Source organism: Geotrypetes seraphini, chromosome 1 (genome assembly GCF_902459505.1).
Source record: "Geotrypetes seraphini chromosome 1, aGeoSer1.1, whole genome shotgun sequence".
Lineage (NCBI taxonomy): Eukaryota > Metazoa > Chordata > Amphibia > Gymnophiona > Dermophiidae > Geotrypetes > Geotrypetes seraphini.
Genome location: NC_047084.1, coordinates 308,717,021 through 308,742,258, shown reverse-complemented (window position 1 = coordinate 308,742,258; position 25,238 = coordinate 308,717,021). Strand labels below are relative to the sequence as shown.

Genomic DNA, 25,238 nt, shown 5'->3' with positions numbered 1-25,238 from the left:
TCTCCCAATACTTGTGACTTGCAGGCATTTTGATATCCACTAGCACCTTGAGCTCCTGAGGCACAGACATATTTGAAAGGTCTACCTTCAAGTAGTAAGAAGGCTGAGAAGGATGACTAGCTTTAAGCTGAACATAAGTATCCCCCAAAGGACCACAACAACCATCCTGTTCCCAGTGTGCATGCAAATCCCTGAACCCCAACCAATGAGATCACATGGTAAACATAGAAAATGATGGCAGAAAAGAGCCAAAGCCCAAGTCTGCCCACTCTACTGACCCACCCCCTAATTCTACCCTCCCAGATGACTGGAAGATAGCGAACGTCACGCCAATTTTCAAAAAGGGATCAAGAGGAGAACCGGGCAACTACAGACCTGTGAGCCTTACGTCTGTCCCTGGAAAGATGGTTGAAGCACTGATCAAGGATAGCATAGTCCGGCACTTAGATATACACGAATTGCTGAAACCCAGTCAACATGGGTTCAGGAAAGGGAAATCATGTTTAACGAATTTGCTTCAATTTTTTGAGACCGTGAACAAGCAAATTGATAGTGGAATGCCGGTGGACATAATATATTTGGACTTCCAGAAGGCATTCGACAAAGTTCCGCATGAAAGACTTCTCAGGAAACTACAATGCCATGGAATAGAGGGAGATATACACAGGTGGATAGGCAAATGGCTGGAAAACAGGAAGCAGAGAGTGGGCATAAATGGGAAGTTCTCAGACTGGGAGAAAGTGACTAGTGGTGTGCCCCAGGGCTCGGTACTTGGGCCGATCCTATTTAACATTTATATCAATGACCTTGAAGACGGAATATCCAGTGAGATCATTAAGTTTGCAGACGACACAAAGCTATGCCGGACAATCAGAACGCAGAAAGATAGAGAAGAACTCCAGAGCGACTTGTATCAGTTAGAGAAATGGGCAGAGAAATGGCAGATGAAGTTCAACGTGGAGAAATGCAAAGTAATGCATTTAGGCAGTAAGAATAAGGAACACGAGTATAGAATGTCAGGAGCAACTCTGGGTAAGAGCGAACAAGAAAGGGACCTGGGTGTACTGATAAATAGGACCCTGAAGCCGTCGGCACAATGTGCGGCAGCGGCAAAGAAAGCGAACAGAATGTTAGGAATGATAAAGAAAGGAATCACGAGCAGATCGGAGAAAGTCATAATGCCGCTTTATAGAGCAATGGTCAGACCACACTTGGAATACTGTGTCCAACATTGGTCTCCCAAACTAAAGAGGGATATAAAACTGCTGGAGAGGGTGCAGAGACGAGCAACGAAGCTAATAAGAGGTATGGAGAACTTGGAATATGAGGAACGACTCAAGAAACTAGGACTGTTCTCCCTTGAGAAGAGGAGGCTGCGAGGGGACATGATAGAGACGTTCAAAATACTGAAAGACATCGATAAAATAGAGCAGAAAAACAAATTATTTACACTGTCCAACGTGACACGGACAAGAGGACATGGTTTAAAGCTAAGGGGGGACAAGTCCAGGACAAATGTCAGGAGGTTCTGCTTTACGCAGCGAGTGGTGAACGCCTGGAATGCTCTTCCACAGGAGGTTATTAAGGAATCCACTATGCTAGGATTCAAAGGCAAATTAGATGCACATCTCCTTATGAGAGGCATAGAGGGATATGGGTGGTAAAACTACATCAGGTGTATACCTGACTGGGCCTCCGCGTGTGCGGATCGCCGGACTCGATGGACCATGGGTCTGATCCGGTGATGGCAGTTCTTATGTTCTTATGTTCTTAGAGATCCCACCCTAATGACCCTTCCCCTTAACTCTGCCCTCCTAGAAATCCCACATGGGCATCCCATTTATTCTTAAAATCTGGAATGTCGCTGGCCTCTATCACCTGCACCGGGAGCTCATTCCAATGAGCAACCACTCTTTCAGTGAAGAAATACTTCCTGGTGTCGCCATGAAATCTCCCACCTCTAAGTTTTAGTGGATGCCCTTTTGTGGCCGAGGGCCCTTTGAGAAAGAAGATATCTCAGGGTAAGGGGGGCATACTCTCACACAGAGAAACTTTCAGTAGCTGGTGCAAAAATGTAAAGCATTTGCCACCTCCCAAAATCAGTGGTATGTCCCGATCCCCCACCCTTGCATAGCTGCACCTCTGTCTTAACCCCAACACCATACACATGACCAATAAGAAGGAGGATGGGGAAGGAGAGCACACAGACCACAGAGGGCCCTCATAGCATCTCAGGCCCTTCCAAAATATTCTCCCCCCACACCCACATCACTGGCTGCCTCACCCACTAGTCTGCAGTTCTGAGAGACCTATCTACCAGCCACACCAGAAGCCCACTCAATGACCACAGGACATATGAATACCCCTCTTATATCTTAGCACCATCCAACCCTGGGAATTCCCACCTATGTATAGATGTGGCCTCACCCCTGACCCCTACCACTTAGGGCCTCATGTGCAGCTCCCACACAACTCTAATTCCCAACACCTAGCATGAAACCCCCACATAGATATGTGCCCACACCAAACATTCCCACCCTCACACCACTACTCACCCTCCCCACTTCAGGACTGGTTCCCATGTCATCTCATTGGCCCATTCCCCTGACCTTGTTCCCTGCTCCCACCACAAATCTCCCCTAGTGCACCCATCCCTAACTCTTCACCCTCAACTGTACCACAATGCAGTCCATTTATCATGCATCATCTCACACATACAGGCCCTACTTGAGCAGGAGCAGCAGCAACAGCAGATGAGATAGCTACCTCAGGAAGAAGACAGAGGAGGTAGAAATGCTACAAGTGGAGGAGCAGCAGCAGCGAGATGAAGAGGAGAAGCACCAGCAGGTGTTGGCCACCACCTCCCCCTGGAGCAGCAGGCTACTTTAGAAAAGCCCGAGGGACAGGCAGCACGGGCAGGACATCTGGGCAGATATCCTCTTGGCCCTGGAGGGGGAAGGGGAAGAGGAAAAGGAACATAAGAGAGCCCCATGCCCCTACTACATAGTCAGGCTCATCATTACCCATGAGCAAGGCCAGAAGCTCCTGCAGCAAGTCTCCATCCTCCATCAGCAAGTCTTGATAATGCATAGAGGCTTGCTGCATAAGATGTATGTCCAGACTCAGGTCCTGGACCAGCTGGTGGGCCTGATCCAGAGGCTGCTGGTGCTACGCTGGTCCCTGCAATGAGGGCCATAGCCTCACATAATTCAAGTGGCCAGATTGAGACAGACTCTAATCAGCCCAGTATCGTATCACCAACAGTGGACATGGCAAGTCTTATGGACACATCCAGTGGGACATAGTGCAGCTGTTTTGGAAAACATAAACTGTTGTAAATTAAGTTATGGGAGGGATTGACTGAAAATATTGTTTCCATAACAATGTGTTTGTGTCTCATCTTTGTCAGTAATGGCAGCACACCCTGTGATGCAGGGCTGATGGATGAACTGGTCTGTAGTCTCACACAACCAACCTGTGAGGAGCAAATCCTCCACATTGGGAACTGTAGGACACATACAAGGCTTTGCTATGTGTGTTACCATTCAATCTATGGGCCAATCTATGTGGCTGTCCCCTTAGGAAATGCATAAACACCTGCTACAAAGAAACAGGTTATAATGAATGACATGACAGAAGAGTAATGTCTACAATGTTTATTAATGCAAACTTGACAAGGTAATGCTGTGACAAACAAACAGATTTGTGAGAGATGGTACACATCAGGTTGACAATTGTCAGAAGAAATGATCAGTTTTCCAAAAATATATTCAGATGAATAACCTGATATCACTTCACATGTCAAGCATGATGCTAACAGATACTGCTTTCAAATAACCAAGATAGATATGAACATGCAATTTCATGGGTAACAGGGTATGCAAACACATGTGCAGCTGAAGGGGGAAAACAGAAAGGGAGGGGTGGAGACACAAGGGCTAGAGCAGCGGTCTCAAACTCAAACCCTTTGCAGGGCCACATTTTGGATTTGTAAGTACTTGGAGGGCCTCAGAAAACATAGTTACTATCTTATTAAAGAAATTACAATTTTGCATGAGGTAAAACTCTTTATAGTTTATAAATCTTTCCTTTTGGCTAAGTCTTAGTAATAATATTGTAATTTATAGCTAAAGAGACATATGACCAAGAAACTGTTTTATTATACTTTTGTGATTATGATAAACATACCAAGGGCCTCAAATTAGTACCTGGCGGGCTGCATGTAGCCCCCGGGGCCGTGAGTTTGAGACTACTGGGCTAGAAAAACAGAAGGAAGAGGGCGGGAAACACTATAGATGTGTGTGTTGGCCCACCACAGCAAGGTCCACATTTTCCCTTATGCCCAGTGGCTGTAGTCTTGGCAGAGCAGCTGGTCCAGGTCCCTGCTAACATTTGCCTCCTTGCTGTATTGTAGGACTTGTCTAGTAGCCAGGTCCTACAAAACAGCAAGGAGGCAAATGTTAGCAGGGACCTGGACCAGCTGCTCTGCCAAGACTAGGGGGGACTAATCTGATCAGAGGTGGTAGATTACCTGAAGACAGGAACTGCAGGGGGGTCCAACATGCTCAGTATATCACTAGGATCAGGCATCTACCCCAGAATGGAGAGTCAAACAGCTCATATTTCAGGTGTAGCACATACCCAAGCCTTATAACCCCTCCCAGGGCATGGACATTCAACAATGGAAGAATCGAAAATAGCAACTAAAGGCCAATGCCTCTGTTAGACATCTTCGTGATGGGACCATATTAAAAAAAACAACCCACCATTCTGTAACTCTGCTAGACATTTTCCTGATTGGGCAATAAGACGTTCATTTTCCAAACATCCAAAAAGATGCTACTGGAACGACCGGAAATGCCTACATAAACATCCTGAATGGGATTTTCAAACTGTTCCAGCTGTCATTGAAGATGGCTTCCAAAAAACAGCCCCAGCCTCGTAGTAGAAAAGTCAATTTTTCAGATGCTGAGGTAGAGATGTTGGTGAAGGAGATCTAGGCATAGCATACACAACTGTTTGCCCCCAAACAAAGGACAAAGAATGGGCTGCCATTTTTCAGTGCCTGAATGCTGACCACCACAACAGAGACACTGAGGACTCAAATGAAAATGAAGGCAGCTGAAGAGGGATGTTAGGTGTGAGATAGCCAAGAGACCTCCAGATGCAGAAACATCATCTCTGTCCACAGTGGAACAGATGGTCTTCAGCATTCCCCCTGGCGTTGGTAGGTTAGATACCTCATCCGCAACATAGGACTCGGGTACATTTGGGGAATGGAAGCTATGTTGTGTGGGTCCCGTTTGGTGCAACCACTCCCAGAGTCTGGGTAGGGGGCGGGGAGTTGCTTTCAGGACACCCATGGGTTTAGAGGTGGGTGGGGAAGGAGGGCAGGGGCCAGGATCTCTGAATGCCAGTGTAAGAGCTCTGTCATGAGTACAACATAGGGTGGGAGGCTATGGTAGCTGATAGGTTCTGTGCCAATGCTACTGCTGTGGCTCTTCCCTCTCCCCTTCACAACCACTGTGCAAACCTTTACCCCACACCTCTATGTTTCCAGCAGCCCTACCACTTTCCTTCAGTCTTTTCTTACCTTGCTGTGTTGCTATCAAGCACCTTGGTATCTGAGGAACATTGTTCATCATCACATGGGACTATAGCAGGTAGCCATGTAGGGGCAGACCTCCTTGGGGCATGACACTGGCACTGCTTCTCAACTAAGGACTGTTCAGGGCACTTGGAAAGGCAAAGACAGGAATGGCAGTGAGCTGTGGAAGGTGACAGAAGAGGTCTAGGACCACATTTCCTCCTTTCTCTCTATGCAGATGATGCCAGCCAGGAACAATTGGCTTGCAAGAGGTACAGCTAGGAACAAGTGGCCTGCCGGTGGCCAGGGCAGAAAGTCAAACTGCAACAGGGGAGCCACTTACAGACCCTGCCCCACCAATTGCAGCCAACCTAGTCACAGAGGAAGGACAGGTAGCAGGACCTGCTGTAGCTATGGAACCAGAAGAAATCATGGGGGGAGGATACCCTGCTTGAAGAGAAGAGCACTGTCCCGCCACTCCAGGAGTTGACTGATAGTGGCAGGCATACAGATGAGGGCAGTGAACATGCCTACCCTTTCCGGACTGGAGCTCAGTGACAAATGTACCAACTCCTGCATGTGGCACACAGGCTCTTGGGCTAGAACATCAACCTGGCTGACTATCGGCAGCAGAAGCTACTCCTGAAGTCATTGGAGCAGATGAGGGAGGGGTTGCAGGAGCACCAGCTAAAAGGTCTAGAGTGGCAAGGTCACCAATCCTGGGGCCTGGTGCCACAGCAGACAACAGCTGAGCCCATCAAATGACCCAGTTTCACAAAAGCAGGCCACTCTGCAGCAACAAGTAGCCATCACAAAAGAAGCAACACCTCAACTGAAGAGGATGGAGACTAAAGCTGCTCTGAGGCTGGATAGGCTGCTTTCTCAGCCTCTATGGCCACTAAGGGGGATCAGGGAAATCCCCAAGAGAATGTGGGAGAGGGAAGGGCCAAGGTGAAGGCAGGGGAAATAGGCAAGGGGGCTCACATGTGGGTGTGTATAAGGGTGCAGGGTATGTGTATGGGGGAGGGGGAGAGAGGAAGAGGGAGTGGCATTTATGGGTGTGTCATGGTGAGACTGTGGTGGTAGGATTGCCATTTGTGACAGCCATCATGCACTAGTAAAAGAACCCCCTGATGGTACACACCCTGGTCAGCTATGTGTGAAGGGGGGTTGGGGGGCTCTTCATCCCTGAGCATCTGGTGGCTCCTGCTGTTGGACCTGTGGAAGGTCTGGCAAGGGCTACCTTTGGCATTGGGCCATATTGTGCAGCTTACAGCATGCTATAAATATTTGTACCACCTTTTGTGGCCTGTAGAGGAGCTCTCTCCAGAACAATCTAGAAAGCAGAATCTGTTTTTTAGCACACCAAAGGTATGCTCAATGATGGTTCCGGTGCTTTTGTGCCAGCTACTGTAGTCTTCCTCTGCGGGATTTTGTAGGTGGATGATGGGGGTCATAAGCCAGGTTCGTTGAGGATGGCCTCTGTTACCTATGGGGGGAAGCAGAGACAGGGGGAGAGATAGGAGTGTTTGTTAATTTCAGTTAAGCTGGAGTGGGGGAAGGTTTGGCCAAGCTGGCAGGGAGGAGGGTATAGGGTTGGAATATTTGTGCTGCTTACCTAGAACCAGCCGCCAGGAAATTCCTCTCAGGTCATTCTGGTGTGAATGCCAGAGTGCTGTACTATGTAGATGTCGTGTGTGGATCCTGGGTACCTGGCACACACGTCCACAATCTGCCCCTGGGCATCACACATGACCCCAGAGGGGTCTAAGTACAATATGTGTGCAGTCAATGATGCCTGTGGCTAAGGGAAAACGGGCTATAGCGTGCTAGCGTGGAATTCACCCATCGTGTTCTGTAGGGCCTAGGGATGATGGGTGTGGGTGAGGAAGGCTTGTAGGAACTGGATGAAGCAGTTGGAGATGGCTTGGTGGGTCCTATATTGGCTGCTAGGACTAACTGGAAGCTGCGGGTGGCCAGGAATGTGAGGGAAATGGTGACCTTGAGGTGGATGGGTATGGGGTTGTTCCTGCATATGTGGGCCTGGGAGGAGGGGTTTGAGCTGATCACAGAGATCATGTATTGTTGTATTGTCGAAGCGGTATCTGTCAATGCACTCCGGGTCAGTGAGGTCCAGGAAGCAGGTACAAGTTCTGAAAACCATGATGTGGGGATATCTCCTGCGGGGCCCTCCTTGACTGTTCTCTTCTGCCTCTAAACATAGCTACCACATCGCAGAGGGAGAAATGCAGTCAGTCTCGATGCTAGATAATCCACAACAGGACCCACTCAGTCTGCACTCAAGCCACTGTGGACGGAACCTGGAGTGAGTCACTCAAGCCCACTGTGGATGATTTCTCCCAAGCGTATGGCCCATGAGCTCTGAGAACTACTGATAGAGACATGTGAGGCATGTTCCTGTGGGCTATAGACCTCAACCCTGTATCTTCTTGCAGCCAGAGATGCTTTGGGAAGACCGGGATCCTCTGCAGCGCAGAAAGCTTCCAACCGGATGATTAAAAAAATGAATAATAGTAAAAAATTAAACTTGAGCAGCATAGATAGGTTCCTTACTCCTCACAAAACTGAAAGAAGTAATTGTAAGAGTGACAAACCTTTTTTGTGAGGCAAGTAAGTAAAATAAAGAGGAAAAGAAGGCTGCTTTGGTTCTCGAAACTAGTAACTGAGAAGGTAAGGAATAAGAGGTTAGCTTTCATAAATTACAGAAAAAGGAAGACAGGCAAAAATATCTGGAAAAGCTAAAAGAGGCTGGTCATGTAGTCAGGAAAGCAAAGATGCAAATGGAAGAAAAAATTAGCTGACACGGTAAAACGTGAATACAAGACATTTTTTAGATATATTAGTGATAGGCAGAAGTGCAAAAGTAGCATTGTGAGACTCAAAGGTGAAGGAGAGACATAAGTAATTCAGCCTTTTCTTTATAACAAATACATAACAAATATTATGTTAACATAACAAATATTTATGTTCTGTGTTCAGGGCTGAAGCACCGGAAGTGTGACCGCAGAAGACATACATGAATAGGGATGGAGGAGTGGTAGACCCGGATCGATTTTCAGAGGGTGTGTTCGTGAGGAGCTAGCTAAAATAAAAAGTAGACAAAGCAATGGGGCCGGATGGTGTACATTTGAGGAAGGAACGTAGGGAAATTCTAGCGGCTCCGCTGACCTTTTCAATGAGTCTCTAGTCAGGAATGGTACCGGAATAGGGAATTACAGTCTGGTAAGTCTGACTTCTGTGGTAAGCAAATTAATGGAAACATTTTAAAAACAGAGAATGGTGAAGTTTCTGGAATCCTCCAGAACTGGAGGTAACATGGATTCACTAGAGGTAGGTATTCTCATGCAAATCTGATTAATTTCTTTGACTGGGTGACCAGAGAATTGGATAGAGGATGTGCGCTAGATGTGGTGTATTTAGATTTTAGCAAAGCCTTTGAGTGTTCCACACAGTTGTCTAATAAATAAAGTGAGTGCCCTTGGGATGGGTCCCAAAGTGACGGGCTGAGTCAAGAACTGGTTGAGTGGAAGGCAACAGATGGTTGTGGATCAATGGAGATCCCTCTGAAGAAAGGAATGCTACCAATGGTGTGCTTCAAGGTTCTGTTCTTGGGCCTGTTCTTTTTAACATTTTTATAAACGATATTGCCGCAAGGCAGTCATGTAAGATTTGCCTCTTTGCGGATGATACCAAAATCTGCAATAGAGTAGATACCCAGGATGGTTTAAATAACATGAAGAAAGACCTTGCGAAACTTGAAAAATGGTCTGAAATTTGGCAGCTAAAATTTAATGCTAAGAAATGCAAGGCTATGCATTTGGGCTGCAAAAACCCAAGAGAACGATACAGTTTAGGGGGTGAAGAACTTATGTGCATGACAGAAGAGCAGGACTTGGGTGTGATTGTATGTGATGATCTTAAGGTGGCCAAAGAGGTTGAAAAGGTGATGGCGAAAGCTAGAAGGATGCTAGGGTGCACAGGGAGAGGTATGGCCAATAGGAAAAAGGAGGTATTGATGCCCCTGTATAAGACTCTTGTGAGACCTCATTTAGAATATTATGTACAATTCTGGAGGCCGCACCTTCAAAAAGATATAAAAAGGATGGAGTCGGTCTAGAGGAAGGCTACTAAAATGGTACATAGTGGGATAGACTTAAAGATCTCAATCTGTATACTTTGGAGGAAAGGCAGAAGAGGGGAGATATGATAAGAGACATTTAAATACCTACATGATGTAAATGTGTACGAGCTGAATTTCTTTCATTTGAAAGGAAGCTCTGGAATGAGAGGGCATAGGATGAAGCTGGCTCAGGAATAACATAAGGAAATACTTTTTTTTACAGAAAGGGTGGTAATGCGTGGAACAGTCTCTCAGAAGAGGTGGTGGAGACAAAGACTGTCTGAATTCAAGAAAGCATGAGATAGGCATGTGGGATCTCTTAAGAGAGAGGAAGTGATAATGGTTATTGTGGCTGGGCAGACTGGATGGGCCATTTGGCCTTTATCTGCCATGTTTCTATATTTCTGAGTGGGTGGAGTTCATCCCAGATTGATGGGAGGTGGAGCATGAAAACAAACAGTGGGCTCTCTACAACCCTCAATACTAATGGGGGTTTTTAACCTGATGGCTACCAGTCCTGTTGCACAAGAACAATGCATTGAGGTGCAACATGACCACTATATCCACTAACTACCACCACTGTGTGTAGCCAATGTAGTGTTTCCCTCCCTAGACAGACGACCCCGTGCACTTACTATCCCTGATAAAGCAACAGCAGACCTTCCCCTCAGATGTTGCTCACAGAGACAGATGAGATAATCAGCACTCATTCTGCAGCTCCTGGCACATAGGACAGACAGATACAGCACAGTGACACAGTAGCGTACCTAGGGTATGTGGCACCCGGGGCCCATCATTTTTTGCCCCTCCCCCATGTAAAAAAATATTTTTTGTAATGACCATGAAACGGAATAAATGGTCAGAATAGAAACTGGCAGTGAAAATTTTCTTATATTCCAAATATAACATAACATAAATTATGTCTGAATTGTCATGACATTAGAAGTACATATGGAGTAGTTGCAAGTGATGCTTGGACAGTTCTGATTGTGTTAGTTCGGTTTTATGTGTTTTTTGAATAGAAGGGTTTTTATTTCTTTTTGAAGGTTTTGCAGTCTGTGGTCGATGTCAATTGGTTGTAGAGTTGGGGGTCGAGTGTTGCAGCTCGAATGGCTAGGAGGTTGTCGAACAGTTTTTTTCTTTTGACGTTTTTGGTTGGAGGGTGTGTGAATGGTGCGTGAGTTCTCCTATGTCTGTTTGAAGTGGATTGAATTATTTAGCTGAAGAAATTAGTTACCCCCTCATCCCACAAACATTAATTCTCTTCCATTTTTGTTCCCATTATAAAAAACACTGATAAGTTCCCAGAAAAAAAATACATTAAAATAAGAAGTGAAAACAAAGGCCCCTACAGATGAGAACATAACATAAGAATAGCCTAACTGGGTCAGACCAATGGTCCATCATGCCCAGTAGCCCATTCTCATGGTAGCCAATCCAGGACACTAATACCTGGTCAAAACCCAAAGAGTAGCAACATTTCATGCTACCGATCCAGGGCAAGCAGACACTTCCCCCATGTCTTAATAACAGATTATGGACTTTTCCTCCAGGAATTTGTCCAAATCTTTCTTAAAACCAGCTACACTTTTACCATAACTTCTGGCCACTTCATTTTTAAGTTTAGATCTTTCCTTTCAAACAGAGACCTTGCTAGATGTCAAATACAGCACAAGGTAACTTCACATGGACTTAACTGTGCAGGAAATGTGAATCTTCTCATACACCCACCATATAGTGCAAAAATGTGCAAAGGTCTGTTTTTTTCTTTCGATCACTACATAGCCTAATGCCACACAAGCAGTGCTGTTACAAACATATTCTGTAGGTCAATGCTAAGGATAACAAAGTTTCCTTCCTTGGACCAGAAGGAGATACTGATAAACCACTGGAAGAGATTCCAAAACAACACCCAAAGACCCACTCAGTGTGTGAACCAGTTGAGTGGACTGGACTAACTAGGGGGTGGAAATGGGCCCGGAGTTTGCTCAGCAGAATTTCCCAGACCACCTCTTCCTCTCAACACATTGACACGCTGCCACCACCACCACTAGGAACACCTCACTGGGTAGGCCAGCTATGCTATAAACTTTATAAAACACATTATTATATTTTCTTTTAAAGCACATATTTTAACTGAACTCTCTGACATCCTCAGCCTTTCCATTCACAAAAATAGAAGGAAGAAAAGTTCCCATTTCCTGCTGTCTCATGTCCCCGGCCTATACAATATTTTTTTTCTGCAGACCCTTCAAAAGTCTGACCAAATCCTCGTTTCACTTGCATTATAAAGTACTGAGGATGCCATCTCTCCCCAATCCCAGGTCCTAAAGTCTAAGACAGTAGCGCAAACTAATGCTGCTAGATTCAGGAAAAACAATTTTGATTCAATTCAGCCTATTGAATTGGTTTCTCAATTCGATTTTCCTGCCCAGTTGGGTGATTTTTTTCAAAACTCCTGGTGGGTTTTATAGCTTTTTCACCCCCTTTGGCTTCTCCTAACCACACTGGCGCTATGGTGTAAATAAAATAAAGAAACAAAAAGGACTTTTCCTCTCTCTGTTAAATCCTAGCTCACGTTTGCAGTCCAACACCAGCTCTGGCAGGATACACATTTCAAATCTGACATATTATAATCACAAAACAGAAAATAAAATTAATTTTTCTACCTTTTGTTGTCTGATTATATTTCAAATCTTGTTGGTCCAAGGCTCTGGTTTTCTTCTGATAACTTGCTTGCCAGGGTCTCCTTCTTTCTGCATGCTAACCATCCATCTGCCAACTCTGTCCTCCCTTTCCATTTCCCTTCCATCCCCAGGAAGTCTGGTATCTTTCCTTTTTTTCATCTCCCTCCACAGATCCACCTTTTCTTAACTACCCTTTCATCCGGCATCTCTCCCTCCTTCCCCACCACCCAAGAGTCCACCATATCTCCCTTTCTTTTCCCAATTACCCTCCTATCCAGTATCTCTATCCCTTCTCCACACCATCCCTTGTGTCCAATTTCTCTCCCTTTCTGTTCCTTCCCTCCCTAAATCCCATGGTCCATCATCTCTCTCCCTCTCCTCTATTTTCAGACCCATTATTTCTTCCCCCCCCAAAGTTTGGCATATGCACGTCTCTTTGAACACCCCCTTCCCTCCGTGTACTTCTAAACCAGGGTCCCCCCCAAAGGTCTGTCCCCCCTTGAAGGCCTGCACCCCCCTTGAAGGCCTGTCCCACCCCCTTGTAGGCCTGTCCCCCCCCCTTTGTAGACCTGTCCCCCCCTTGAAGGCCTGCCTGCCTGTCCCCCCCTTGAAGGCCTGCACCCCCCGAAGGCCTGCAACCCCCCCGAAGGCCTGCACCCCCTTGAAGGTCTGCACCCCTTGAAGGTCTGCACCCCCCCGAAGGCCTGCACCCCCCCTTGAAGGCCTGTCCCACCCCTTTGAAGGCCTGCACCCCCTTGAAGGTCTGCACCCCCTCCGAAGGTCTGCACCCCCTCCGAAGGCCTACACCCCCCCGAAGGCCTGTCCCACCCCCTTGTAGGCCTGTCCCACCCCCTTGTAGGCCTGTCCCCCCCTTGAAGGCCTGCCTGCCCCCCCCTTGAAGGCCTGTCCCCCCCTTGAAGGCCTGCCTGCCCCCCCCTTGAAGGCCTGTCCCTCCCCCTTGAAGGCCTGCACCCCCCCCGAAGGCCTGTCCCCCCCCCTTGAAGGCCTGCCTCCACCTTGAAGGCCTGCCTCCACCTTGAAGGCCTGCCTGTCCCCCCCTTGAAGGCCTGCCTGCCTGCCTGTCACCCCACTCCCCCTTGAAAGTCTGCCTGCCTGCCTGCCCGCCCGCCCCACCCTGAAGGCCTGATGCCCCGCCCCACCCCAAAGGACCGCTCGCCCCCCTGGCCTCCTCGCACCACCTATGAAGCAGCCGCAGCAGGATTGCGACGTCAGCGATCCCTGCGCTGCTTCCTGCACCACAGTCCCGCCCCTCCTCTGACATCAGAGGAGGGGCGGGACCGCGGCACAGGAAGCAGCGCCCAAGCAGCTCAGGGATCGCTGACGTCGCGATCCTGCTGCGGGCTGCTTCATAGGTGGTGCAGGAAGGTCAGTGGGGCGAGCGGTCCTTCGGGGATGGGGGGGACTGAACGGCAAGGCCGAGAGCACCCCCTTAGGGCTGGCACCCGGGGCGGACCGCCCCTCCCCCCCCTTGGTACGCTACTGCAGTGACACAAAGTAAGGTGAGTGAGTGGGAGAGCAATGGGAAGGGGCAGTGGGAGGCAAGTAGCAGGTAGGAGGAGTGGGGGGATTAAGACATCTTAGCACATGGTAGAGTTAAGGGAAGGGGGAGGGGTTGGGTGTGGGAAGGGTTGTGATTAAAAAATGAGAAGAATTTTGAAGAATAGAGGGAAGAAATTTTATTATTCAACAATTGTTGAATGTTATCACAAGTGAAATTTGAAGATTGTTTTTTATTATGTATAAATCACTTGTTGTAAGAGTTTAAAAATGAATAAAGAAGTTAAAAAAAAAAAGATATCTGGGTGGATAAGTTAGAGGTCAGTGAGAGGAGCAAGGCAGGTTAGGTGAAGGCTGAGACAAGAACACAGACAAATAAGCAGGACAGCACACAGCAACTACCCAGTGATTCAGACAAATGCTTCTTCTAGCTTTCCACTCTTCAACACAACCAAATCGCTAGCGGGTCCAAAGACAAATAGTTGCTCACCATATTTGCTTTTAAAAAAAGATATAACTTAGGGCATGTTTCAGAATGCCCAGACAAATCATTTTGCTATATGTTATGGCATGAAGAAGTTCATTTGCTAACATGCCCAAGTCACGCCTACGTTCTACCTATGAAATGCCCACTTTTGGGACATCTTTACCTAAATGTCTAATGCTACAGAAAGCATTTTTTGAAGATATTTGATTATATGCTTTGGACGTTTTATGCTAACATGGCCATCCAAACCCTCCATTGTGACAGTTTTCAGTTTTTGGACATTTTTCTCTTTTGCAAATGAGCCCCCAAAGTCTCTTTCTGCTATTGTTTTCTAGGTGTTGATGTCTTACAATAATACATTTGTAGCGACAGTAATGAAACTTTGTCTAAAGCTATCATGAACTGTGAGATGATAGCCTAAAAAGTGTTGTCTTAAAAAGTAACAATATAGAAACAGATTATACACAAACCATGAAGAATGTTGTAATAGACTTACTGCTGCTCCGAAAAAGTTCATATTGTGACTTCAGATTCTGCAAATAAGATTCAAAGTCTTCTTCTGCCACAGTACTGTAAAAAGTTAATAAAATGATTTGCTCTCTTGGAGTACAACTTTATGTATACAACACATTCAAGAACAGGCAGTAAGTTAGCATAAAAAGGGAAAATGTAGATTCTTGCACCATTTAATAGATGCTGAATCTCTACCCTATCCACTAGATCCCCATTCATTTGGAATCTGGGTAACATATGAGAGCAAAGATGTCAGTGCAATATGTAGCTTACCCTCCCCTACTGCTGCTGCTAGCTGAGTTCTGTTAAACATCTAATAGGTCTTGATCCAATTGGCTTTGGAAAGTGATTGCTCATGTTCCAAATTCAAAAATGAACTCTGGTCTTTTTCAGCTGCTGTAGTGTTGGGTTACAAAGCTAAAAACATCAATTTAAATTATTCTGAAGTACAGAAATTCCTCTAACACAATACTCTGGATATGAGTTAAATTGCTATCCAACATGTAAACTTCTGTTTCAACAGTGATGAACTTTAAAAAGAAAAGCATTTTTGGTCTGTATCCTCAGGATTAAAGCTTAATCACAACTTACTTCAATTCTACTTACTACCAAAAGGAAGCTGAACAAAAAGCTAAGGTGCTATGACTTTCATTACTTGTAATCCAACCTACTCTTTATAGAAGAGCCTATTCAACCACTAAAAATCGAGTTACACTAGTCATCTTCATTTTGCTGAGTGAGAAGGACCATGGGTTCCTCTTCAGAATCTAGCTTACCCTTATTCCAGAAAAAAAAACTGATCAGTACAGCTGCAGAACAATGGCCTGGAGGGCTCCCTGTTAGATAAAGTGAGAATTGTCTTTGCAGGTATTCTTTATGACTAAGTCCAAAGTGAGATGATGTCTGGAAATTGAACCCAGTCCTGCAGTATCATTCACAAAGCCTAGGCTGGGTCATCATTCCAAACTATAAACAAAGGAGGTCATTTATTAAAGGTTAGCATGCACTGTCACAAGGCCCATTTTATGGACCTGTGGCAGATTGCATGTGCTATCATTAGTAAATGACCCCTAAAATATATAACTGGTTGGCAGACCATATTTCCCCAGTTTTATTTCAGCTTCAAAGGATATTTTACTGATAATGACAGGAGTCGCCATACAACAAATTACAAGCAATTGGAAGAATTGGAAGCGGCTTAACTATAGTTTTTGGTGGAATTCATTATGTCATATGTATAAAATGGAAAGAACAGCCATTCAGAAAGGGAATTTTAAGAAATTTCAGGAGACTTGGGAGCCGTTGGCAAAATATTGTAACGTCTAATTATTGTTTTCCCCTATAAACATGCACATCCGGGAGGGTGGGAATCTGATAGGATAATGAATTTAAACATATTGAATTGGGGTTCATTATATAAATTTTATGTGTTGGGCATTATGATTGTTTAGGAGGGAGGGGGGACTAATTCTGAAATGGATATTAATGATATATTAAGTGTGATATTAAAATGTTGTATTTATTGTTACACTTATTGTAAGTAATTGAAAATAATAAAGAATTGGGGGAAAAAAAAAGATGACACAGGGGTGCTTTTACTAAGCTGCAGTAACCACTAGTGCACACTTACCACCTCTTTAAAATGGTTTACCACAATATGCTCAGGCTCTATAGTAAGTTCCCAATTGGCATGTATTAAACTGGATGCTAATAAACTTTTATATTTTTTTGCTGGGGGGCATGTCAGGGGGCAGAGAGAGTGGGCATCCCTGCATTAATCAGTTAGAATAGGATTAGTGTGCGAGTCCTTACTGACTATAAAATAGGTGTTGGTAAGCGCTCATGTGGTAATTTTTTTTTTTTTAATTCTTTATTCATTTTAAAAATCTTTCATCAAGTGTACAATATTCATAATCAACACAATGAAACAAGGCACTTGCATATCTTACATTATAATCTAAACATATAAATGTAACCCTCTCCCCACCCTCCCTCAAAACCCTTCATTCATGTAACGAAACCTATCTTTGTATCCCTCCCCCCTCCTATTATTATATGATGTCTGACTAATAGGAAAATGACATTTAATCATGACAAAAAGACGCTAATGGCTCCCATATTTTAATAAAATTATTATAATTTCCATTTTGTGTCGCTATTGATCTTTCCATTCTATATATGTGGCATAATGAATTCCACCAAAAATTAAAGTTTAACCTAGTATGATCTTTCCAGTTATTAGTAATATGTTGGATGGCAACTCCAGTCATGATCATTAAAAGTTTATTATTACTTGATGTTATCTGACTCTTTTTTCTCATACACATTCCAAATATCACAGTATCATAAGATAACGCTACATGGTTTTCCAATAAACAATTTATTTGATCCCAGACTGAGTTCCAAAAGGCTAAAATATGAGGGCAGTAGAATAAAAGATGGTCCAAAGTCCCTACCTCCGACTTACAATGCCAGCATCTATTGCACAAAGTACTATTAACTTTTGTAATCTAACTGGGGTCCAAAAAGCTCTATGTAACAAAAAAAACCAAGTTTGTCTCATAGACGCTGACATTGTACATCTCATTCTCCAAGACCAAATTTGTGGCCATTGAGATGCTGAAATCTGATGTTTAATCTCAATGCTCCAAATATCCCTCAGACCATTTTTAGGTTTTTTTTTAACCAAATTACTATCCATATGGCTAAACTCCAAGATCCCAATCGGCGGTTTTAAGATCGTCTGGAAACATTGGATAATTGCAGGAATTAGAAATTTAAATGATGTCATTTCTAATGGTAAACTGCTGGAATTTACACAATTGCAACATAAATTTGGGCTTCATAAATCACAATATTTTCGATGGTTGCAATTGAAGCAGGCCATTCAGGCGGGGTTCCCTGAATGGAAAAATTTTAATACTCAATCCAGTTTGTGGTAATTTTTTTTAATGTCTATGCACGAATGGCAACAAAAATAGAAAAAGGCCACTTTTTACCACAGCTTAGTAAAAGGATTCCATAGTGAATAATTAATTGACATAAATACTTTGATATTGCTTGGTCACCCATACAAATAGAACTGGCCATCTACTTGGTGCCTTCTGGCTTATAGATAAATTATAGTTGCTAATTTTTGAAGAGAAACTTTATTGATAGTTTTATCTTTGAAAATCTGCTGCAATGGATATGAGCTAAAAGTGCTTGGTACTCTCCTGTAAAACAACAAGGGATATTCCAAATTGCTCCCATATCATATGAGCCTTACTAGAGATGAACTTCAGATTTTCAGACATATGTGTTAACTGGCTGAAGGCGAGAATACAAAGCAAAGGGGTAAATCAGGGTTTCCCAAACCAGTGGCCATGAACCCAAATTTGGGGAGGGGGGGAAGGAGGGTGTCAGAAAACCTGTGTTTGGAGCTGTGATCTGGGTAGACCCTCTATAGCAGGCTTGGTCCAGCATTTTCTCTTGGGGGCCACATTTTATATTTTGTAACATTTGAAGGGCCAAAACATGCACAATTATATTTTGCCGCACATCTCGTTAAATAGTGGCAAAATATGATGGTGTTTTGTCTCCTCCCCAGCCTTCAACCACTCTTGTACTTTCTCCCTCTCTCTCTCTTTAATGTACCCTCTCCACAGTCTTTACCTAGACTCTCTTGTGCTCTCTCATATACCCTTCAGCCTTCATAAAGTCTCTCTCTCATGTACCACCCCCCTAGTCACAGCTCTCTGCAAGCTTAATCTGTGTGATGCCAGGAGTTCAGGTGGGTCTTGCAGTTTCAAGTCTGATAAGACATGAAACCACAATACCAATCTGAACTTCCAGCACCATGTGGATCGAGCTTATAGAGATCTAAATTGTGGTGGGGAAGCAGGAATCCCACTGTAAGAACCACAAGAATTGCCAAGCTTCCAAGACCCAGGAAAAAAACATTTAGTGGGACGGATACTGGCTTGCAAGCTAGTGCTGCCCGATTCACGATTCGAATCGGTTCACTGATTCACTTTGGGTGAATCGATTCGAATCAATTCAAAACAAAAAAAATATCGGCTTCCCGATTTGGCTGACCCTCCCCCCTCGCACCCTAAAGCAGGAGTGGCAGCGCTGCTCTTGCTGGCCGGCTGCTGCCGCACCTGCTTTAGAAGGCGAGGGGGAGCCTTAGCCGGTTAGCGCTGCTGTCCAGTTCCCCCCCTGGCGTCCGGCTTCCCTCCACCCACCCCCCTGGCATCTCGCTTCCCCCCTGGCCTCCCCACACTGGCGTTTATCTTAGCAAAGCAGCCTGCAGCAAGATCGCGATGCCCACAATCTTTGCACTGCTTCGGACTTTGGAGCTGTTTCCTCCGCCGCAGTCCCACCCTTCCTCTGATGTCGGGGGGGGGGGGGGGGGAGAAAGGCCTTTAAGGGGGACAGGCAGGCCTTTGGGGTGGGATGCAGGCAGGCCTTCAGGGGTAGGATGCAGGCCTTCAAGGGGGGGCAGGTCTTCAGGGGGGGACAGACCATCAAGGGAGGGGATTGGCAGGCAGGCTTTCGGGGGGATGCAGGCCTTCAAGGGGGGGGGACAGGCCTTCAGGGGTGGGGGGCCCTGGTGTAGAAGTACATGGAGGGAGGAAAGGGGGGTTCAAAGAGATGTGCATATGCCAGATTTTTTTTGGGGGGGAAGAAATAATGGTTCTGAAAATAGAGGAGAGGGAGAGAGATGATGGACCATGGGATTTAGGGATGAAAGTTACAGAAAGGAAGAGATGATAAACCCTGGGGTGGTGGGGAAGGGGGATAGATGCTGGATGAAAGGGTAGTTAAGAAAAGGTGGATCTGTGGAAGGAGACGAAAAAAAGGAAAGATGCCAGACCTCCTGGGGAGTGAAGGGAAATGGAAGGGGAGGACAGGGATGGCAGATGGATAAACGTACTCTACAGGGATGTCATTGGCTCAGTGCTCGAGAGGGGATACAGCCACAAGAAGTTAGATAAGCACAGAGTTAAAAGCTGTTTTGTATGTATACTGAGTTGCTAAATAAATTTACATCAGGGAAATAAGGGATACTGAAGCTTCTAGAAATCAAAACCATTCAAGAATTGCACTTGAACTAGAAGGATCCCTCTAGAGCAGGAGCTGTCAACCAGTCCTCAGGATACACATAACCAGTGAAGTTTTCAGGACATCCACGATGAATATGCATGAGAGAAATCATCATGCACTGCCTCCATTGTATGCAAATCTATCTTATTCAAATCCTGAAAACCTGACTGGCTAAGTGTGCCCCAAGGATTCGGTTCACAACCCCTGCTCTAGAGTTTTCTTAACCATGACCAGTGAATTATTTTATCTGGATGCAGAAAGGCTTGTGCATAGATGCTGAGATAAGCAAAAAGAAAAACAATTTTTTTACTTTCACCTTTTTTGGTTGTCTCCACTCTTGGAAGCTTGTGCTCTTTGCTTTATCCACTGTAACCTATAATGCTTTAAAAATAAAAAGTAGTCCATTAGCAATCTGTACACTTAACATAGAGCAAAAATGGCTCAATGTTTTAGTTTCCAGAATAGTAATCACCTAAGAATCTACATGGATATGGTATGAAAGCAGATGGCATTTTCTCATGTTATCTTAATTTATTTCAACAGACACACTGTGGCACCAAAAGTTAACACAATATTTTTAACAAATTTTTCTGAATCGTTTTGTGTCAACTTATAAAATGATGTTCAACCTAGGTGTGCTCCTAAATTTACCCTTACTTGTTCTTTAGTTACCGTATTTTTCACTCCATAAGATGCACCTGACCATAAGACGCACCCTAGATTTAGAGGAAGAAAACAAGAAAAAAACCCCATTCTGAACCAAATTCTCCATGCCAGACTCTGCACCCAACCCCACACTCCTTGCCAGGCTCTGTACCCTGTTCCCCCTTTGGTGGTCTAGTGGTGGGCCGGGACAGGGCAGGCAGGCCTAGTGGCAGGCAGGCAGGGCCCCCCACCACAAGGCAAGCAAGCAGGGCCCCCCTGTACCTCCCATACCTTATTTTAGTTCCTCTAGTGGTCCTGCCCTTCCCTCCGGCTTATTCCCAAACAAGCTACAGCAGCATCAGAGTGGCGCTAAAGGCAGGCGTGAGCTTTTCGCATGCCTGCCTTGTCCCGCGTCGCTGCATGAATGGCTGCCATCGGTTCTCATGCCTTTTGCACTGCTCTAATGCTGCTGCAGCTTGTTCGGCCCCAGTCTACCCTAACTTGGCCTCCAAGTCTATGCATACAAAAAATTGTTTGTAGAACCAGTGTGAATGAGGAAAAAAAAAAAGACATGCATCAGCATCAGTGCCAATCTTTTAACTCTCAGTGCACTAGCACTAGGCAACAAATCCTCGGAGTCCTGGCTTCAATCAGACAACAGAGGTCATTCCCTGGCCTCACCTACTGGCACGACGATGTGGCGACCTCCACGTGCACTGATGAGTTGCAAGTGAAGATCACCATACGTATGCACCAATAGATCAGGTGTCCTTCGATGCTGGTGGCTCATGTACCAGTAGATGTGAAAACATAGCTGCATTCGCCAGTGCATAAAGTAAGAGCGGCTGCTTTGAATTTATGAAAGAAGGTGGTACTTAGATGTTTTGGCAGACCCTGGATATATAGTTGATCTGATCACAGAGAGGCTCCTGCTTGTCCCAAGTGAATCCTGCAGAGCCCGTTCTCGTGCGGCTCTCTTTTCTCCAACGTGTCTTTGAGATTGCACGCCACAAGCCCAGCACCTTTCTTTCTCTGGCATCCCGTCCTCCTATGATGCAACTTTTTTCTTCTCTATTCTCCAGCGTTCTACCTTCTGACGCAATTTCCTCTTTCTGGCAAGTTGGGGCTCATCTGAGGGACAGAGGTTGTGTCAGAGGGGGAAGGAGCTAGTTCGGGAGTAAGCTGGAGGGAAGGGCAGGATCTCCAGAGGAACTATATAAGGTAATACCGATGGGGGGGGGGGGGGGGGTAGTGTTGGCTATTTGCTTCATAAGACGCACCCTTATTTCCACCCACTTTATTTGGGGAAAAAAGTGCGTCTTTTGGAGCGAAAAATACAGTAAGTCTACAGTGATTGTTTTGTGTCTTGCATGTTAATATTTTTAGCCAGCAATGTTTCTGACATGGATCATTAAGGCATAAGCAGCCAGTATAATATGTTTGCTTATTTAAATTAATGTGGAAAATTTATACTATTTTCTTATGGAGTGTGATGATTGGAGAATATAAGATTACAATGAGCCGTATAGCCCAAGGATTTGTTTAGCTCTTCAGCTATGGAGCTTTCCAACAAGTTTTGAACATTTAGCTGTGTGTCTCTGGGTCCTAATGCACCCCCCTGAACATTGATTGAAAACCCTACAGAAACAATTTTTAATTCACAAACTTTTTTTATTATAACAACTTTTTATAATAAATTTAATGTCATTTGAAAGTTGTGATTTTTGAAACTTCCATGAACTGTGGATCTAGATCATTGCATTATGAACTTAAAAAGTTCTGCATCAGATTTCTTAGAGAATATTTCCAGTATCGTTTGGTTAATTTTAGTAGTCAAAGGATTTCAATATTCCTGGACATCTCCAGACTTACAAAGCTATGCAGTAAGAGTGTCCTAGCTTTGAAAGAGCACACAGTGGCTTGGGGCAACCATTTTTCTATGAGTGTTTTGTAGTTTTTCAGTGGAATAAACACAGTCTGTTCTCTTTATTCGTGGTAGCACACTTCCTGAAAATGTTTGTGAACCGCAAAATCGTGAATCATGAAACGTTTCTATGGGAAAATAGAGGTTAGGTTCTAGCAGTACATATTGCACCTCAAAATCGTGGATAGTGAACAGTAGATCCTATTGAGAAAATAGGGTAAGATTCCTGCATAGGAGAGCAGTGTAGATGCTTGTAATTCATTCTCTGGACACTTGGCGGCCATATCTGGAAGTAAATGCCAGACAAGAAGTACAAATGAAAGCAAAGGAAGCTATTTTGTTTAGAGTAGGTCCCTAAATACACAAACACAGTGGCGCAAATGGGGAGTATTTGGTCACAATAGATGCAACTGTGGATATGTTAATCACACATCAGGAACGTGTGAATAACAAGAACGGACTGTATGTGGTACTGATCTGATTCAATTGGAAATATTTGTGTGTTCTAAGGCCTCTGTTTCTCAGTAACATTTCAATTTACAGTAGGTACCTGGACCGGAAGGCTACGGAAAGACCTAAAACATGAAATTGCTGATCTGCTGTTAGTGATCTGCAACTTGTCACTAAAATCATCTGTAGTACCTGAAGATTGGAGACTGGCCAATGTTAAGCTGATTTTTTAAAAAGGTTTCCAGGAGATCTGGGAAATTACAGATTGGTAAGCCTGACTTCAGTGCCAGGCAAAATAGTGGAAACAATTATAAAAATAAAATTGTGGAACATGTAGACAAACATGATTTAATGGGACAAAGTCAGCATGGGTTCAGCCAAGGTCCTACCTCACCAATTTGCTTGACTTCTTTGAAGGTGTGAATAAACATATGGATAAAGGTGAGCTGGCTGATGTAGTGCATCTAGATTTTCAGAAAGTTTTTAACAAAGCTCCTTATGAGAAGCTCCTGAGAGCCATGGGATAGGAGGTAATGTTCAGTTGTGGATTAGGAATTGGTTACTGGATAGAAAACAGGAGGATAGTGTTAAAAAGCCATTTTTCTCAATGGAATAGGGTAAATAGTGGAGTGCAGAAGTGATCTCTACTTGTACCGGTGCTATTTTAACTTATTTATAAATGATCTGGAAATTGGAACAAGTGAGGTGATTAAATTTGCAGATGACTCCATCCCAACAAGTTCTGAGGCAAAAACTGCAGTTTTGGAAAAGCAGGGAGCTTTTGAAATAAAGATCACTAAAAATCCAAGATGGCTGCCACTAAGAAATTCACGCCAAAATCGCAATATTTTTTCATACATAACGAAGTTCGAAAACAGCAATTTTAGGATTTTTCAGGTGGGGGAACATAGGGGGACATGCAGAAACCTTCAATTTTCAAACCTATCCCGATTCACATCACATACTGTGACAGCCTTTACTCGCTGTGACCTGTGCTGGGAATGTGTTGCAACCTGCCTGAGCTCTCTTACAGTAGCTGGAATCAGAGAATCACTGCCTCATGCTGGGATTGCCTCTTCGACGCTGATCTTTAGGCTGCCAGTCAGACCCTATGCCTGACTGCACCTCCACCCCTGCAGACCGATGGACGCGCTCAGGGATGGGCGGAGGTGAGAAAACGCAGCCGACACCCTACCAGAGCCTACCGAGTTTCCTATGGATGCCCAACAGCCTGCGCTCAAATCTTTGTTCAACAGGAGAAAGATAGGGACAGCCCCCGAGCTCCTGTGAAGCAAATGCAGGCTGGCTGACAGGTACCACCAGGGATTGACCTGTCAGCTGCAGACCAATGTCTGTGTGATCTCCAAGGCATATAACTTACGACACTACATGTAAGACCATTTTTTCTGTCACCGCTCCCATTCTTTGGAATGCTCTTCCACCATACCTCTGTTAGGAAACCTCCTTAAATGAATTTTATAAATATATCTTTGATTTATTTTATAAGCATACTTTTGTTTAAGTATGATATGCCTTAATATGTCATTTCATAGGCATTATTAAATAAAAAAGTTTTTTAAGATCAGACTTAAATTGAATTACCCTCTCTTCTTGTAACTCTCCCTCACTTTCTTTCCTATCAAGATATTGAAGTTCTTTCTTGGACCTCTACCCTTTTACCCTACTGTATCTTTGTTTTTGTTATTATGTTAACCCCTAAAGTTTATGTAACGGTTATATATATTTTTTCCTTTTACCCCCCCCCCTTTTTGAATTTGTAAACCGTTTAGTCTTATAATGAGTAGTGTATCAAAACATTAATAAACTTTAAACTTGGAGAAAGATATTGAATAGAGTAGGTGACATAATTGATTCCTGTGGAACCCCAGAAGGAAAATTAAATTTTTGGGAAGTGTTTGAGCCAAAAAGCACATTATAAGTATGATCTTTAAGAAATGATGAGAACCATTTAAGTGCTGAGGCACTGATTCCTATATCTTCTAAATGAAATAGAATAGAATAGTCTACTAAATCAAAAGTAGCTGATAAATCTAAAGATTTACCTTGAGCTAAATGATAATGGATATACATAATTATACCCAAAAGTGCAATCTCATGGCCAAATTCTCAAAACTTTTAACGCGGTCGCTAAACTGGTTTTTGACGATTTAGCCTGCACACATTTTAGTGGTGGATCA

The 25,238-nt window shown here is 44.4% G+C and overlaps 1 protein-coding gene across 1 annotated transcript in view; it reads right to left on the bottom strand.

The window, feature by feature from the left end:
* Positions 1 to 25,238, bottom strand: part of AP1AR (adaptor related protein complex 1 associated regulatory protein) — a 132,975-nt gene that overhangs the window by 26,257 nt on the left and 81,480 nt on the right. Inside the window, exons 7-8 of the mRNA XM_033955577.1 lie at positions 20,338 to 20,402; positions 14,917 to 14,990 (exon numbers count right to left, since the gene is read on the bottom strand). Of these exons, the coding sequence (XP_033811468.1) occupies positions 14,917 to 14,990; positions 20,338 to 20,402 (139 nt within the window). The remainder of the gene's footprint in view (positions 1 to 14,916; positions 14,991 to 20,337; positions 20,403 to 25,238) is intronic.